Here is an 18,872-nt window from a genome sequence, read left to right on the forward strand (position 1 = left end):
AAGTTCAAATGAAATATTTTCAAAATGGTGGCACTTCCGGAAATACCGGAAATCGACGCCATCTTTATTTTTTAAATGGAAAGGCCTCATTTTGACTTCACATTTCGATTCTACGTTAAATTTTGAGTTTAGAACGTCTTTTTGTCAACACTTATCTGTCATCGTTTTTGACTTATGTCATCTTTTTTGCAAAAAAGCGAGGTTGCAGGGCTTCATTAACAAATTTATAACTCTTGAACCATTTGAAATAAATAATAGATTTTTTTTAGTTGAATTCCCAAAGACCTGGCCGATCTTTTCCGCCATTAGGCTGAAATTTTTCAAAATTGCTAATCAAAAAATGTTAAAAACTTCATTTTTTTAAATGGCAACCACCATTTGTGACACTAGATATAAATGTAAAATTTAATTCTAAGCCTACTTTTATTAACATTGTGTATGCCTATTCCAAGCCGTTTTGGCGTAATTTCGATTTTTTGAGTAAAATATTGTTTTTTTTTATCAAACAATTGTTTTATTTGAATTTTTATTCAAAAATCGCATGCAATAAACAGTAAATAACAACGAAATAATAAAAAATAAACAAATTAACAAAAAAATATTTTCAATGAATTCATTTAGGTACATTAAAATATTTTTTTGTTAATTTGCTTATTTTTTATTGTTTTGTTGTTGTCTAATATTTATTGCAATGCTATTTTTAAATAAAACAATTGATTATAAAAAATAATATTTTATTCAAAAAATTGAAATTACGCCTAAACGGCTGCAAATAGGCATACATAATGTTAATAAAAGTGGCCTTAAAATTTAATTTTACATTTATATCTAGTATCAGAAATGGTAGTTGCCATTTAAAAAAATGAAGTTTTCGACATTTTTTGATTATCAATTTTAAAAAATTGCAGTAGGCGTATGAAACATTAAAAAAATGTCGTTGATAGCGCAAAAAAGCGGCCAAATCTTTGGCAAGTCAGTAAAGTAAAAATAAATTATTTATTTCTGATGGTTCAGGAATTATACATTTTTTAATGAAACCCTGCAACCTCACTTTTTTGCAAAAACGATGACAGATAAGTATTGACAAAAAGACGTACTAAACTCAAAAGTTAACGTAGAATCGAAATGTGAAGTCAAAATAGGGCCTTTCTATTTAAAAAAAGAAAGATGGCATCGATTTCCGGTATTTCCAGAAGTGCCGCCATTTTGAAAATATTTCATTTGAACTTGGAGTAGTCGGTTATAGTCAACTACCAATTTTCATATTAATATGATTTTGGGAAATCAAAAAGTTTCTAATGAACGGGCTACGTGAATCAGCCTGTATGTAATTTGCCAACAAAAGGATCATTCACTAGTAACCGGCCGTTTTGAAGCCTCTTACTTACAGCTTTGCCATAAAAATGACAATTCATATTGTCACCTAAATTTACGACAGTACAAGTGGCAGGTCATAAATAAAAATTATTTTCCACCCTGTGGGTGGACCATCGTATAGCATATTTGCGATAAAGCCCTTTTTTAATTGTCAAAAAAAAAAATTGAAATTTAAGAGGCACAATCTTCAATTTCCGAATAATTTTTTATACAATAAAATAAATGTGAAATTTAACTTTGATAGCGTTTTATTATCAAAGTAATAAAGCAATCGGGACTTTTTTCTTACGATCTCACCCACAGGACAATTTGTAGATATTTAAATCAGGATAATAACTGAATAAATCGACATTTAACATCTACGAACAAAGTGCTAGCATAGGTACTGTATTTATGGTAGCATTTTAAAATGGCGGTGGTAAAGTTTGATTTACAAGGGTCTCCAATATCATACAAATCCGGGACCGTACCGCCAGTTATGATTTACAGCTGGTTGTTTGCGGTAAGCTACCATTATCAATCAGGAATTATGAGTATTATGACCCATCGAGGGTCGTCGTCATATTCAAATTTCTAGGATGATTAGAAATATGGTTTATTGAGAATATGCTATACGATGGTCCATCCTGTAGATACAAATGGTTCCGTTTATTCTAAGCTGCATTCTTGTTAAGATATAGATAGGTATTTATCTAAATTCTAAATTTCTTGAAAAAGAATTCTGACAAAAAAGCTATCGCGCGTTCAAATGAAATCCTGGGCTGAGTAGGCGTTGGAAAAATTAAACCGTTTAGAACAGTGGAAAGTTTGAATTTCCCGCCGTTTGACACAAATGATATTTGTTTATGTTTAATCGGGACACAATTGAACATGTTTGTTTTCAGCAAAAGGTGCCCTTAGATACTTGCTTCGAGAATAGGAATCGTTAAGTTATTCTATTTTTAATATAAAACATTGCAAAGAAAGAAAAAACGGAAGATTTTTTTGGCTCTAAATTTTAGGTTAGCTGTCAACATGCTCCAATTAATTTACGCTTTAAAAAAGCACAACAATTGACGGTTTCCAACTCCTTCCCAGCCCAGGATTTCATTTGAACGCGCGATATAAGTAGGTGTAAATATATTTGGCCTTCCCGCTTTCCTGATTTGAACCCCACTGAAAATATGTGGGATCATACTCATGGTTTAATTATCTTTTTACTATTTTACCCTGTTTATTGATAAAGTATTGTTGTTAGTTGCTAGCATTTGTTTATAATAAGAATATGTTAATTGTTTCAATTTATCCTTGAATTTATGTACCAGACGATGAAAAAACGTCAAATTAAAAGTATTTATTTAGTTATAAATAAATGTCAAACAAACTTTACTAATTTAAAGTGGATCTACCAATACAAAACAATATTTTTGTCTTTTAAAAATTCTCTTTTTTCTGCCTTCCTCTGTACTACATATGTATTATCATTAACTGTCAAAAAAGTAGTGGTGACAATTTTAACACACTTTAAACGTTTGACAACAATATAAAACTTTTTAAAAAATAAACCGCCATTAATTGCAATCTTTTTTCATCATACCTACAATTACAACGAACGGAGTAATTGCAGCAGAAACGCAATTTGTTATCGACATGGCGTGTCAATTACATTTTATTTTTCGATTTAACACAGTTCTTGCAGGGACTTAGCAAAAATTCTCATGCAAATGATTCGCAGACAAACTGGGATATTGAACGGGGCACATCTCTTTCACCATTGGTCGGCGAGAACGCGGTGGGTTCGTTCTTATTCGTGGCCTTCTCCGGTTAACCACACCCACTTGTTGCTTCCAAAGCGACAGGTGCAAAGTTTACATTGTCGGCTGGTGCTCCAGAGCGCGCTGGCGCTGTAGTACCTGCACAACTTGGCAAAAGCACAACCATCGGACATGTCCACATTCATTCATAATTCCACTGTTTTCATTCATTTCAACACCATGGACGCACAAACGGTATCGCACGTTGACACTTCTTCATCTTGGTCACGTGGTACGGCCAAAACGAAATGTTGCTTTTTTACCACCATTATCGTTTGCAAAAAATTTAATTTTGATTCTCTTCTTACCTTCTCACAAACTATTCTTGGCAAAAAAATTAGTACCTATTGGTAGGTACTCATACGTTTGTAAATGGTAGAAAAAAATTAAATTAATTTCAGTCAATTTAATTTACGTTTCAAGGAATCTGGAACAGATTTAGACTAAATTCATCAGAGAGTACTAATACTTCTGTTAATGGGTATATTAGCCAACTAGTACTACCATAACAATACTGTTATAGATATGTTAATAAGTGTTACAAATTGTAAATGGTGTTGTAATGAATCAGCAGTTTTAATGTGTTGGTCTGTCTATTTTATGGTACTTACAGAACTGTAGTACTCTTTACAATATAATTAAAGGAAAGAATTTTTGACATTTTATTTCTTGTTTGGTTTGGAATTTTTAGAACCTAAATAGGCAACAAATGCAGTACCTGCTATAAACAGGTTGAATGCAAGATTGCATAAAAGGCGTCCAGAATTGGTTAATAGTAGACAGGTGTTGTCCCATCACGATAGTGTTAGAGTGCACTCTTCAGGAACGCTGAAGAATTAAGTGAGAGGTCGTACCTCGCTCACCTTAATCCCTTGATTTGAGCAGAGTGATTGACAAAATGAGATTTTATAACAGCCTGTTTACCGAATAAGAGGATTTTATGGGAATTGGTTAAATAAAGAACGATCAAAAATGTTGCGGTCAAGTCGCCTGGCGCTTTGTTTCCGTTAACTATGGCGTAACTTCATCAGCTGTCAAATCACAGATGTCATTTCTTCAGCGAGCAAGCAGTGGTGGAAAATATTTCTTTTGAAAAAACAGCTTTTTCAGAACTAACCTAAGGAAACTTTCTGGGTTTGCTTAGTGCCAGTTTAAATTAATTAATTAAACAAATGTTCTCAATATGTTATATTTCAGTTTTCTAGATCATTTAGCTTCGGCACAGAAGAAAGTGAATTGTTGAAACAGAGTCCTTACCACTCACTTAAAGAAAAATAAATAATAAGGTGCCAAAATTAAAAAACCAACACTGCAAAATAACAACCGCTAACGCTGTTTAGTGGAAAATGAAAAAGTAGGGTTATATTATAATTATGTCAGTGGTTGTCATCATTTTATTGTAAATTAGCTACAGTGGGATCAATAAAGCAACTGCTTGCAGTAATCTATAGACTTTTTGCGGCGTCCTTGAAAAATAAAGGGTGACTATTAAAATGTTCATTTGTTGTTACTTTAGACACACGCAAGAACGAACGACAAATGTCAGCCAGTACAATTGAAACATAATCTATAATGTTAATTATGATGTCAAACTTGTCAGTGTCTAAGGTGCAACGGAAAACAAAGAATGATCCATAGCCAACCCTAAGTGAAAATTTTAATAGTCACCCGTTATTTGACAAGTTGTCAGTTCAATGAACTTCCTCAAAGCAAACTTGCACAGAATGACCCATTTTCCAATTTTAAAATTTTCAATTTTCCATAATTTATTTCCTACTTTCACTCTATTTCGAAAATATCATTCCAAAAAGAATGATTCGTGTTTAGTCGTTTTTTAGAAAATGATAAGTAAATTATATAGTGTCAAACTGACAACTTCTCAAAGTTAAGGCCATTTAGAAAAAAATTCATAGGCTGTAACCAGGTTCTTTGTGAATCTCTCTGTATAGCTGTTTTCACAATTTTTATTTTAATTTTTAAAATGCATTCACCTTATTTTGACATAATGGGAGGCCGTGGAAATTTTGTACTTAATTTGGCCTGTTGAATTAGGTTATGTTTTTCTAAGTTTGAGGTTATAAATTGCGTCAATGCTCGTGCATTGTTGTCAATTTTACTAGATTGCAATAGAAGAGATCGAGGGACATTCAGCATGTTAGGCATTTTAGTGACGAAAATCAAGCAGTGTATCCAACGTTAAAAAATAAATTATGGCCTTTCATTATGCCAAAACAACGTGAACGGTGTTTTGATGCAACAAAATAAACAAAAACCACCAACTGTAATGATTTTTATTATTTGATAAGCTAATTCAACAGATTTTATTATAAGAGAATATGGCTGCCCAAGTTATTTTGAACCTTATTTCTACAAAAAAAATCAAAAATTCTTTTAACCGCAATCCTGGGAGATTTAATAATGTGTCTGATTTTGATCCTAAACAAAAAATTGACATAATTAGGAAACTATTAGTGTCAGACAACGTGTACTGTTATGTCATTGCATCTCTGACAGATTAATCGAAACCTGTGAGTCGCAGCACCCATAGAATAATTAAAAAATCGTCGACTGCTGTGTTTTCCAGTTGAAAATGAACAATCCTGAGGAAAAACTGTTTTCTTCTTCTTCGGCGATATCATTTTCGGACGTTTAAAAATCGCCTAAAAAAATCCTCCACCGAAGCTTTGTTCAACTCTTCACTCGCAGCGACTTTTTTAAGAGTGCAGCTTTCGGGCGATGGAACCAAAGCTGACACCCGTCGGTTGCGGTCGCTGCTGTTCAACAGCACCTGTTAGTTCGCCAAGAAAACGGTCTACCTGCGACCACGTGTTGATGAGGGTGGGGACTTAAGGTAGAGGTAAGACTGTTGAGGGTCAATGCTAGTTCAGTGCCACTCCTGCAAGGCTGCGGTCACTAGATCACAGATCACCGCGAATCACTGAAAACTGGTCGCGCGCGCTATCACCCGCTCACCCTGACATGCACCCCGTCCGTCCATCTCGCACCCCGGTACCACCCTCACGCCTACTATGACAGATTAAGTGCACCCCGACACGCACACGAGGACGCCGTCACATCCTTAAGGACTGTTCATTTGACACTCGTTATCCTGCACTGGTTATCTGTTCGTTGTGTTTGACGGAATGTGTTTTTGTTATTGACTGAGTAGAGATTGAATGACTGATTGACTTCACCACGATGGAGACTTGCGTCCTGATCCCGCAGGAGTTCAGCCTGTGCGTCAGGGGTCCTGGCATGGGCGCGCGACGCGCCGAACCTGAGGTTTCCGTCTGGTCCAACACGAGCATCGCGCAAGGATCGCTCTGTTATCCTTTTCAAGGCACCATACGCATCGACAAGCTCGACGTCTACGGCCAACTAGACGATGACGATGTAAGTACCAAAATTACGCGATTTATGGCACCATCTTCTTCGTATCAACGTGATTATTCGGTGTGGTAGATCTCAAGATTAAAATGTAGTCACGGTCGTTATTATTATTATTTCCACATGATTATTATGCAAATATGTTTGTTTATATTTTTGTGAGAATATTTCCTGGCGGTTAAATGCGAATATTAATAATTACTCTCGACTTGAATTATTCAAAAATTCTTTAAATAAATCTGTAGAATTGTCATTGGAGATTGAATTGTCAAGAACATACAACAGATTGTAATAACATAATGAAAAGGAATAGGCGTCGTATGAATAAGTCAAAGGTGATTTAAATACAAAATGGTGTTACATATTTACTTCATACTAATTAAATATTTTTTTCAATAAATAATGTAACGCCAATTTGCGGTATTGAGACGTAAAATAAACCAGAATCTGCGAATAAAAATATTGGGGCTACGTAGAGGGAGTGTCTGGGAAAAAATAAAATACATTCTTTTAAATGTTTGTAAACTTGGAGAAGTTTGTAAGATTAAAAATAAAGTTCCAGAAAATGTAAATAAAATAAATCTTGTTCCTCCTAAAAGTTGTCCCTCGATTGGAAACAACGAAATAAAAAAAATTAAAAATGAATTTTTTTGAAACGTTTTTGGTTTTTATTTAATTGTGTCAAAAACATAAAATCTAAAAATTTTGTACTCATAAGATTTATAGAAAAGCGAAAATCTTCCGGAGTTGACTGTGCTTTGCTAAAAAATTAAGTAACTGACCGAATTGTTTACAAAAAAATGCGTTTTAAATTTCTTTGAAGGATTTTAACTGTTTAGAGAGTGATGAGATAAATTCCAGTTTGAAATAAATTCTAAATGATAAATTGCCAACTACTGCGTGGTGTTCAATACATCATGTTGAAATGTTAAATAAAATCTAATAGCTAACAACAATTTATCAAATGGTGAATAATTTGATAAATGAAAGTAACGGAGATTTACATTCTTCTTGTCGGTGTGTATTGAGGCTTTTGTGATATAACAAAATAATAAAATAATTTCTAAGAAATCACTTCAAATTACTTGGAATTGCTTAAAACAATATCTATATATTTTTTTAAATTTAATTCACTGAAAATTTCTTTGTGTAGTCAAAAGTAATTAATATATTTTTTTTATATGTAATAATAATAAAAGTAATAAATAATGATAACTAAATCATATAATAGTAGTTTATTTGAGGAGTTTGTGTGTAAGTTGGGCCTTTTTGTGACCCACGCGTGCCAAAAAAGGCCCAATTTACACACGAACGAGTTGAATACAACGTTTTTTTGTTCGACGAGCCCCTTAAAGGCTCCAAATCGCTTAAAACCTTTAAAATTAGCTTGACGTTTCGTTTTGACAAGTTGTGACATTTATCAAAATCCGTTCACATAGGAGAAATTTCTCAAATTCTGACAGTGTGGAACAAAAAAATAATATTTTGAGTGTAAATTCTTTACCAGGTTGTTGATGCATCGATTTGTAAAGTAAAAAACTAGAAATGGTTTTCATAATTAATCTGAGATTTGTTTTCTCTCTCCAAAAAAAAAATATCTCCTGAAAAGTATCAGCTTGTACCTTAGTGTGATTTATATTGATTGCAATCGTAAAACAGCAATAAAATATTTTTCTTATAGACTCAGTAACATTTTTAATTTAAAATGGACCCTAATGACATTAATATATGTTAAATTTGATAAATAATTGTGATTACATAAAATGACGTTTTCCATTAAATCTTGATATACACTATACCTCGTCAAATAAGCTTACATGCCCCGTCGAGTCTACAATACGATGCAGCAGAGTTTACAACCGATGTATCGAGTGTTCAATTGAAAAGTTCAAGTAGTCTTTGAATTTTTCGCAACATTGTGAAGTATGTCTTAGAAGATCAATGACAAAAGTTAGGTTAGGACCACGTTAAGAAGTGACATTTTTGACAAAATGTATTTTATATGCATGTAATGTGAGTGTTAGGTTATCAAAAAGGTTTATAATTAGAGCAGGATATGTCTCTGGCTACATGTTTGGTAAGATTGAATACAAAACCTCTTAATTTGACGAGAGTCACAGCGATGTGTGATCTGTAAAATTTTAGGTTAGATGTGTTTTTTATGTTGAAAGCATCAAATACACACCAAGACATTATTGCCTACGTTGTCGACAAGCCAACTGCAAAGATGTAATCTTCTCGGATAATAATCTACTGGCTTGATGAATTTTTCATTTGAACACCCGTTATAATCTTACTCGACGAGGAATAGTGTACCTACTTAAGTAATGAATTCTTTTTTATTTTGTTGCGTCGGATGGGTAAAATTTTGTGCGAGGTTTAGATTCTTAACAACAAAAAAAAACTACATAATTAATCAAAGCTTCTGGTTCCTGGTCCTGTTATTACAAAAATATGCAAAACCAAATATAAACAATTAACCGAACTGAGTGTATTTAAATTTCTAATACGTCTGTTTACGTTTTTAATTTGTTGTGTTTTAAGAAATAGCAACAGGAAAATTGAAGGTATGTTAAAACAAGGGTTCCCACATGTTTATTCATTATTTTATTTCTGATTCATCGCAATAACAAAAGACATTTAAATACAGCGCTGCATGCGAGTTTGCCCAACAAATCTCATTGTTTTGCAGTGCGCACAACAAATTAGAACATCGAGAAGCAACCGTGGAACAAATGTTAAAATGCTAAACAAGACAGAAATATTTTTAGTTACCAAAATTAACTAAAACCAAGAACAATTGACGCTGTTCTTTTTGGACGTACATGGTTAAACTTGTTTCTTGAAATATTTTCTAATTGAATGTTGCTCAGCTCAGAACTATCGGGCGTTCAAATGAAATCCTGGGTTGGGTAGGCGTCGGAAACCGTCAGTTGTTTTGTAATTAGAGCATGTTGACAGCTAATCTAAAATTTATAAACAAAAAATCTTTGTGTTCTTTTTATTTCTTTGCAATGTTTTACATTAACAAATATCTAAAGGCACCCTTTACTGAAAACAAAACATATTCAATCATGTACACTTCTGTGCAATAAAATTAAGCACAGCAAATATTTTATAGTTTAAAGTTTATGTAAATCAGTCATTTAGACAACAATGCAAAGATGTTTTCAAATGTTTTATCAATTACCACAGACCCGTATTATACAACTAAAATATTGTGAAAATAAGTCGTAAGACTTGTGCTTAATTTTATTGTACAGAAGAGTATCGATTAAACATAAACAAATGTCGTTCACGCCAAACGGCGGGAAATTCAAACTTTACACTGTTCCAAATGGTTTACTTTTTTGAACGCCCACTGAGTCCAGGTTTTCATTTGAACGCATGATACTTATTGGAAGCATGAATTATTTTGTTGGCCAAGAAAATGCTCTAATTTTACCGATTCTCATCTGCTAGATTCTTTCTTACTGTTTCCGTGATTTTCATTTCTGCGCAGTGATGTGTTAATTATGACAGGCGTACTTCTTGTTTCCTCGAAACACGCACAGATACTAAATATTTTAGTGCAGCACCATAAATCAATTTTTTAATAGTTGCGATTACAGCACATCTTTAATCGAAAAAGTTTCCCAGTGAATCACGCAAAACAGAACGCAGTTGTGATGTGGACACTTCATTTAATTTTTGTCGCGTATTCTGCGTCCATAAATCAAAATTGTTGAGTTTTTACGACCTAACGGGCCGAAATTTATAACAATTTTTTATGGGTGTATCAGATTTACATAAAGTTTACGTCTCCAGGTTTCCTTTATTGTTTATTCGACTTGCAATACCTTTCACCTAAACAGCGAACACAGTTTTTTCTAGGACAATAATAAAAATGAATGTCGGCTTAATTGTTCAAGTTTAATTATTTCAATAATTGCAAGTGCGCACGTCAATGATGAAACTGTCTCATTATGGAGTAGTGCTGAGTCAGGATCATTTGTACAGTGTGCAATTAAACAAATCCCAGTTGCTCCCTTTCTGCACCTCCGCTTCCCGATCGATAATAAATGATTGATTGTTATTAAGTCGTATAAAATTTGTTTGGAAAAATTCGTGTTAATTTCCGGTGACAAGGTGAAAAGAGCTTAAGTGCGACATAAAGTCGCAAGTGTTCAGGTTTACTGAACTGTTAACGAACTGCGATAGAAGCTTACACATAATTAGTAAAATTAAGGAAACATCCGTTAAACCCGGTGAAAGAATCGACTGCATCCATCCACATTTCAAATGCGAGCTATTAATATTTATCAAGATTAGAAAGACTGAAACATTAGAAATATTTACATAAAATTAAATTAATTCCGTAATTTATAACGTCTTAGCCGAAGTTACAAGTTGTAAATAAATACAGGTTGTAAAATGTGGCGTCGACGCAGAAACAACCCAAGGAAAATATTGTTCTGTAATAGGCACGTTTAGTTTTATCTTTACGGTCCTAGATAAGAACTAGTTGGATTGGTATTGTGTGCAGGAGCCACAATTAAGTCATCTTGTTGAGGTTTTGTGAAAAAGATATTTTGTTGCATGGGTGTAAAGCTCAGCCATCAATTATTTTGTTGTTTGTCGTGTTTTACAACCTATACCGATGTTAAATGACACCAGACATAATTTTCTCATACCGCGAGGTGACGTAAAATCTGGAAAATATTATTAATGATTATTATTTATCGACAACGTGACTTGAATCGATTACAAACGGTAGCTTTGTCAGACGAGTAAAAAATCGCAGTTAACGTAATTGAGTGAATTAAAAATTTGAAAAATTCTGCGATTGCGTCATCCACGGTTCCCCCAGCATTTGGAAATTTTGTTATTTCACCATGGTAAAAAATTCAGAAACAATATCAACTTGTTTACGTATTCGCGAATCTGCATAATTATTGTTTTTTGCTTATTAATTACATAACTATCTACGAATTTAAGGAAAAATTGAGATAATGTCTATTTTGGGCTTCGGCAGAAAATGCACGAAAAGATCTGATCTGACTCATTGTGTGCGAGATTTGATTGTATCAACGTGGTTGATATAATTTCAAAGTTACGAATTTTCCCATGGGGGTAATTATGAAGTGCGTCCAGATAAACATTTTGCATGCCATTAAAAATTGCGTTTGTGGAAATTCTACTCGGTGAGATTTGCGTCACAGAAACTGAAATTTTGGAAGTAAACAGATTCGCCAAGAGCGAAAGTGTACACGATGGAGCACTTGGTGTGCTGAATTAGAAAATGAAGTCTGGCGGATCTTAGTTAATCGTAACTAATTTTTATCAAGATTTGTTGCAATAAACTTGAAACCGTAACGCAGATTAAAGAATGTCAAGATAAGCACTCGTACTGTTTCAATTTGTCGAAGCTCTACTGGGTGCCCCAAAATAAGGGTGATAACACTGATAGTGATAACTGTTAAAGATTACATAAAACATTACAAGTTTACCTCATTCTTCCCCAGACCTACAACTTTACATTTCGTCTTATCTTATATAGTTATAAATGTAGCATCAGCCGAGTTTATTGATCTTGGCGTTATTTCATCTTTGCTTTGAGAGAATTGAGCATTTCCAAGCTTTCAAAGTAATTCAGTTTTTATGTAATGAACATAACCATAAAGATTTAAATGGATATAACTTGTCTGCACGTGAAGGAATTTTGTTCAATTAATTTTCAACTTAGCATAATATAATTACAATAGAAATGAAATCATGGCAGATTATTGTTTAAGTGTATGCTTTGCAAACAATATGTTTGTAGAAGTTTCTGGAATTCTAAATAAGTAAGTTTTCTAGGAATATAAATAGATTATATCTGATTGTGAGAGAGGTGGTAGGAAATTAGAAGCGTGTTGGCTTATTTTGACAGATTTTCTGTAGCGCCAACGACAAAATAATGAACTACGCGAACTGTCAATCTTTGCTTTAGTCTCGTTTAATTTTATCATCATTTTAAAATTAAGTACTACTGCGGGCAAAAAAAAAGTGGGATATCAACGTCATTTTCTTGACTTTTAATGTGAAATAACCCTTACCTGATTCTAACCCTACTTTCAATTGACTGACGTTATCATTAAGTATTGTAAGTTGTAGGGAATGATTGTAAGTAAGCACGTAGTGAATATTTATTTAATGCAAAGTTCCAATCAAAATCTACCTTTATCAAAAGAAGAGGGCATTTGGAAAAGGAAAATAGGAGTATAAAATAAATTTTTAAACTGTCAGCTGGAATAGTGTCAAAAAAATGACAATAAAGCTTGAACTACATCGAATTTTTCAAAACTGACAGAAATTTGATGTCCCACTTTTTTTGCCCGCAATAGTACCTACTCAAGAACTTCTAACGACAATTCATCAGAATCCTTCCACTATAAGATTAGATAAACAGTAAGGTCCACAGAACTACCCTTCTAGTACTTTCTACTTTATGTGGTTGGTAGTGCCAACAACAAATTTTGTATGTTTAAAACGTTGGATGAATCTCCTAATTACATTTACATACTTTCATTAGGTATACTTAATTACGCATCATACAAAAATACTTGTGATTTCACATTTAGGTACATATGATCTTATGTGACATTTGTGATATTTGACACACCTTGATAGTGTTTAATCTTAATTAGGTTTTCCCTAAAAACACAATTTAGGTACTTAAAATCAGACCAAAATATAATTTGGAAAAATTTAGATTACGAAGCGGACAGATGATAATAAGCGAAGGTATAAGTACAGCTCAATCTTATAATAACAATAATAATAATGAATAAACTTCGTTTAATGAATAAATGTCGTGTAAAAAGTGGTCGTAATGTAAAACAAATGATAATACGGCGTGATCAAGAATGTCTGAATCTGTTGGTAACAATGCAAATTTGAATGATTTTGGTACCACTGTAATCTAAACGCATTTCCGGTTGTCAACTTTGACAGTGTTGACAGGCAAATTTGAAATTTACGATCAAAGGTTCATTTTTGTAATAGCATAAACATAACCGACTTAACCTAATTTTTTTTAATGTCGTGTCAATTTAAAACATCCGGTCAAAAAATACACCAATATTATTCAATTGTTTCATTACTTCATAGGAATATCCAAATCCAACCTAGATGGCTTGCCCCCTATTTATAATAATAATAAATACATATTGTTATTCCAAGTAAAATAAAAAAATAGTTATTATTATTTAACGAGTTCATGTGTAAATTGGGCTTTTTTTGGCACGCGTGGGCCATTTTAAAACGCCAGTGAAACGAGCGTTTTAAAGGCCCACGAGTACCAAAAAAGGCCCAATTTACACACGAACGAGTTGAATACAAGTTTTTTTTGTTTGACGACCCCCTTAAAGGCTCCAAATCACTTAAAACCCTTTAAAATTAACTTGACGTTTCGTTTTGACAAGTTATCACATTTATCAAAATCCGTTCACATAGGAGAAAATTCTCAAATTCTGACAGTGTCGAACAAAAAAATATTTCAGCGGTTATTTTCTCATAAATTGGAATTTTTTTAAGGGAAGATATTACTTTTTTTTTTAATTCATAACATAGATATACATATAGGACCAAAGCCATATTTTCTTGTTTTGATACAGTAAAAACGACAGAATACATTTTGGTTGATATTTTAAAAATTAATTTCATACAATTAAGTGAAAAAGTACTGAAATCAAATTAAATTAAATTGTATTTTATAATTAACTGTCATATATGAGCGAGAAAGAATTAGATTTCATTTCAACAGGCTGGCAAGAGGCAAACTTGAACATTATTTTTATCAAAACATTTAGTTTTTAGATGTTGTATCTTTTATTATACAGGGTGAAATTGAATATCTAAACTAAACCATAGTATCTTCAATAAATGTGGTTAAACATTTTAAATTTATAAAGTCCAATTAACTTAATTCCATCCCAAACGAGACGCTTCTGGAAGCTCTAATCAATCGAAACTTAAATTGCCTCAGAAACACTTAAAAACAGAGAGTCACAAAATCTTACTATGAATGAAATAGCCCAAAAATACTCTGAATACTACTACTGCTACAACTATTCTTCCTAATGTGATGTCAGTGGCGGACTCTATTTTGTCCTCAAACTGTACATACATGACATTTCTGCCCTCTTGCGGAGGTATAGCGCAAAACTGAATGCATGTGATTTTCACAAATGGTCTGAGGATCCTGGGGTTTTAATATTCTGATGTATATCGATTTTACCCTGTATGTAGTTGTAAGTTGTATTTGGGGGAAAAGGTGTCAAAGTGTCAAATGTCATAAACGTCAAATCAGATGCAATTATCCCTAATTAAAATATTTAAATGTGATTGTAGTAACTTGCAAAAAACTTTTGAATATCCCTGCGGACAAAGATTAAAGCTGTCAACGATGTAAAGAAGAAAGTAGTAAAAAGTAACTCTAGGACTCTGGCTACCTTAATTTTTATTTAATTGACAGATAGTAATAAATTCGATTTTATTCATATTGCATATCAGATGAAAAGACCAATTAAGTTTTTTCAAAATAATTAAATCTTTTAGTTTATTGTCGAACATAAAAATTTTAACAAATTATGTATTACATTTCTATTTAACTAATGATTTTTGTAATTTTGTCTTTTATTATTGTTACCAGACAAGCTTAATGAAAAATTCGTCACTTATGTTTGTCAGTTAAGATTTTAATAAAAAATTCTATTTTTTATGATTGCTTATTACAGAAGAAAGATCAAGAAGGCACTTTGACTTTACATTTTTTATTGATAATTAACGTAGACATTCCAGTAGTATATATTTTTTTAATTAAATTTTTAATTTTTATACATTCAACAACAAAATTTTGTTAAGATTAAAATTAATTTTTCCCAATTCTTATCACACGTTTTTCCCAAAAATCCGTTTTAACTCTTAACATTAATTTCCTCCGCGCTGCCAAGAATTACATCGCAACACCTGACGTACCATCACTATCAACAGTGTCAACTGCCCGTGTGGAATAATTCTCAATTTAACACTATTCGTCGATTTAACTACCAGTTATTATTACATTAAGCTGGTACTTTAGCATTTGTGAAAGTTTATAGACATAAAAATTAATGACAACAATAAAGTTAATGGTCATATGGGTTCGTAAAATTAGCAACTGCCTAAGTTTTTATTGCTAGTTTGCATTTCAATGTGTAGCGTGTCATAAATAGGCTTATGGTGGTCACATTTTAACCAGCCTCACATTGTTAACTACCAAAAGCAAGAAGAGCAAAACTGAAAGTGACGATTTCGTGAAACATTCTCGTTGATATTTTCTGATAAGTGCCGCCTTCACCTTGCGGTAAAATTGTGCAGAAACATGTCCTTCTAATGAAGTCACCATTCAATTCGTAATATATTCACAATAAAGTGCTGGAGGAGAGTAGGAAACACGTTAATCGAATGGTATTTATTGCAAATGCGCAACGAGAGCTACCGTTAATGCCAAGTTGAATTTTTCTGTGTTCGCGAGCGTGAAAAGGTATTACCGATTGAAGTGCAACAACACCAAAGGACCCAAATTTCCGTACCACAAGTTACCAAGGTGTAAAGGTACCGTGTTTGATACCAGTTACGAGATTACAAACATATGAGGCGTATTTTATCCGTATATATATTTTTACGACTGTCGATGACAGATATACAGGGCGTAGGCACGGCCGATAAGTTTAGATATAATTGCGATCGGCTGCTGCATGTTTATTACGACCGGTAATTTGAATATACTACTCTTGCGACCGTAACTTTGCCTTCATCCTAACGACACATCTTTTAACTCATTCTTATTTATTCGTTTTCTATTCAAATGGCGCCGGACCAGGCCCTTTAGTACTTTCACTTGATTTGTCGACAACTGGACAGTTGGACACTCGCATTTGCACGCACCTTCCAGAACTAGGTATAACAGAAATATCGACGATCCCGTTGATTTATCAATTTATCTCACAATTTTTATCGATTGTCGCAACACACATAAACCCATTTTAGGAAACAAACGGTTATCGGAGATCACCTGAAGATTTGTCGTGTTTGTCTTCAACTTTGAGGTTATGTCATTCTAGACCAGCGGGTCTGAATCAAAGAGAAAGAGCGACTCTTCCGCGGAGGCGCGATGAGAAATATCACTGAACCACAGAAGGCCAGACTAAAAAGTGTCAGTTCTTCCTGCATGATGTTTCGATTAAAAACTGCGATAACAAATCGCTTTGTTTACAATCATGGGGTAAGTTTTTTCAGTAATTAGCGCCCCAGTGAGTCCTTTTTGGTACCTTTTCAGCAAGCTGTGAGCTGGTACATTCGTGAATAACGAAATGAGAGCAGAGAAACTGAAAAATGTTGATTTTGAGCGAAGCAAGAAAACATAACCTCAAAACTTCGGTAATCGTGTTTGGGTAATAATTAACTGTATTTTTAATTAATTGTCTCAGGAGTCGATCTAGCGACCGATTTGTGTTCTCCGTGGCCAAATAAGCCCAAATTTATTCGATGGTACGGTACATTTAGATAAAGCTTGGGCAACGTTGGTTATTAATCGCGTCCATTAAGTGGTAATGTTGACGGTCCAGTGGTGGCGACGCACTTTTTCAATTTGTTTAATTAAATTGGGCGTGCATCCTTAACGATCGAGGTTTCGAGAGATGCTAGACAATTAAGCGAATTGACCCATTTAACGTTTTTTTAATTGTTATTTATTTACTTATTTATCGGTACCGTTATCGATGGCGTTTCCAGGCTATTAAAATAATTCTCGAAATATTTGGCTAACGTTATGTCAAGACGAGTTGTTTGTAGTCTAATAAATATGATTTAATTGACAGCAGTCGTAAAACAAGCGTTTGGTGTAAGAGAGGTTGTAATCTGTGAGTCAGATTGTGACCAGTTTGTGCTACCTATGCAGTTTATCGGCACGAATCGTACTACTAGTGCTCGTAAATTATCTTCGATTCTTGTGGGATGATCTCATTTTGGGTAAAGATAGTATCTCGGTCGGAGAGAATTGGTGGTCAAAACTTTTGACTGTTGCCTACCGTCACGTGGAGTGTTGGGCGAAGAACACAATGGGTGGAGACGAGCAGGGGCGACTTTCTCCGCTCTCCGATAGATTTAATTGCTGGAGCATGCGGTTATTGTAATAATGTAATTATCAAAACATGACGGGCGCGGTTACACGCTCTCATATTGTTGAATCCCGGGAATCCGATTCACTCTCTACCAAGTGAGAACGCATTGTGTGCTTATTCAATAAGAAAAAAAGATCACAGCTTCGCTTTCTGTAATTAGTGCGCGATCGATTCGTGGGACGGCCGCTCAGTTTTTCAGGAAGCGATAGATCACGTCAGGTCGGATTTTGTTAGGCAAATGATAGTGTAGAAGTTATCTGAAATGAACGGTAAAATAATAAGAGCATCTTCTTAAGGAGGTGAGCGTTCTTTGCCTGCGGTTCTGAGATATCGTTATGGTCAGCTCTGACCGCAGGCCTGGGGCGTATGCCCGGTGAAGTCAGTGCACTACTTCCTTATATCCTGGTGCCGACCATACAACGCCCGTGAAGCTCCACTTGACTCTACGCGCCGATCACTAACTGATAACACCATCGCCTAATTATGCATATCAGAGGTCGGATCGACGCTTTTACTTTAAAAAGTAGGTAGATACCTGAAACGGGACATTTTCAACAGAAATGTGGCGAGGAGAGGCGCTGCGGAAACGTAATTGTTTAATGGGGCGTAAAGTAAAGGATTCGAGTAAAGTGAAAAAAGTTACAGTGCTGTTCGTAACCATTGACGATGAATTCGAGTGATTTAGTGCAGAAATTGCAAAATAATGACATCAAGAGATAAGTTTCTGCAAGTCGTGTAGATGGTGCCCATAGTTTTTGTCAAAAAAATTAACGAAGGCCTGAAACGGTACCATGGTCTTATGTTATTTTTCATTCTACTACGAAAATACAGACCATTCAAGTATTTCTTTGAACATCGAGATTACAGCTAATGCGGTTACCGGCAAAAGTACACAAATCATGCTTTATCGCACTAGTGTGGTAACTTCACGTTACCGCACGTACGTAAAATATGTCATTATCGATTTACATCTCACGTTACGTTCTGCCAGATGTTTCGTTCTAAACCTTCTAGATTTCATCTGACACTTCTGTCTTCCATTTTTCCTCCATCTCCAATATCTCTATTTCTTGTACAACTCGGATTCTTCCATTATGCCCATTAAAATGTCTTCTGTCAAGTTGTGCAT

At 33.9% G+C, this 18,872-nt stretch overlaps 1 protein-coding gene across 3 annotated transcripts in view; it reads left to right on the top strand.

Moving 5' to 3' along the window:
* Positions 1-5,787: 5,787 nt before the first annotated feature.
* LOC138127051 (zinc finger protein 787-like) overlaps positions 5,788-18,872 on the top strand; it is a 185,496-nt gene continuing 172,411 nt past the window's right edge. For 2 of the 3 annotated variants that reach the window (XR_011158076.1, XM_069042915.1), the window contains exon 1: positions 5,788-6,563. Coding sequence is in view for 2 of the 3 variants with exons in the window: in XM_069042915.1 (XP_068899016.1) it covers positions 6,369-6,563 (195 nt within the window). In the remaining variant the exon portion in view is untranslated. The remainder of the gene's footprint in view (positions 6,564-18,872) is intronic. The other variant, XM_069042916.1, reaches the window with a different exon arrangement.

This window comes from Tenebrio molitor, chromosome 3 (genome assembly GCF_963966145.1).
Source record: "Tenebrio molitor chromosome 3, icTenMoli1.1, whole genome shotgun sequence".
In the NCBI taxonomy this organism is placed as follows: domain Eukaryota; kingdom Metazoa; phylum Arthropoda; class Insecta; order Coleoptera; family Tenebrionidae; genus Tenebrio; species Tenebrio molitor.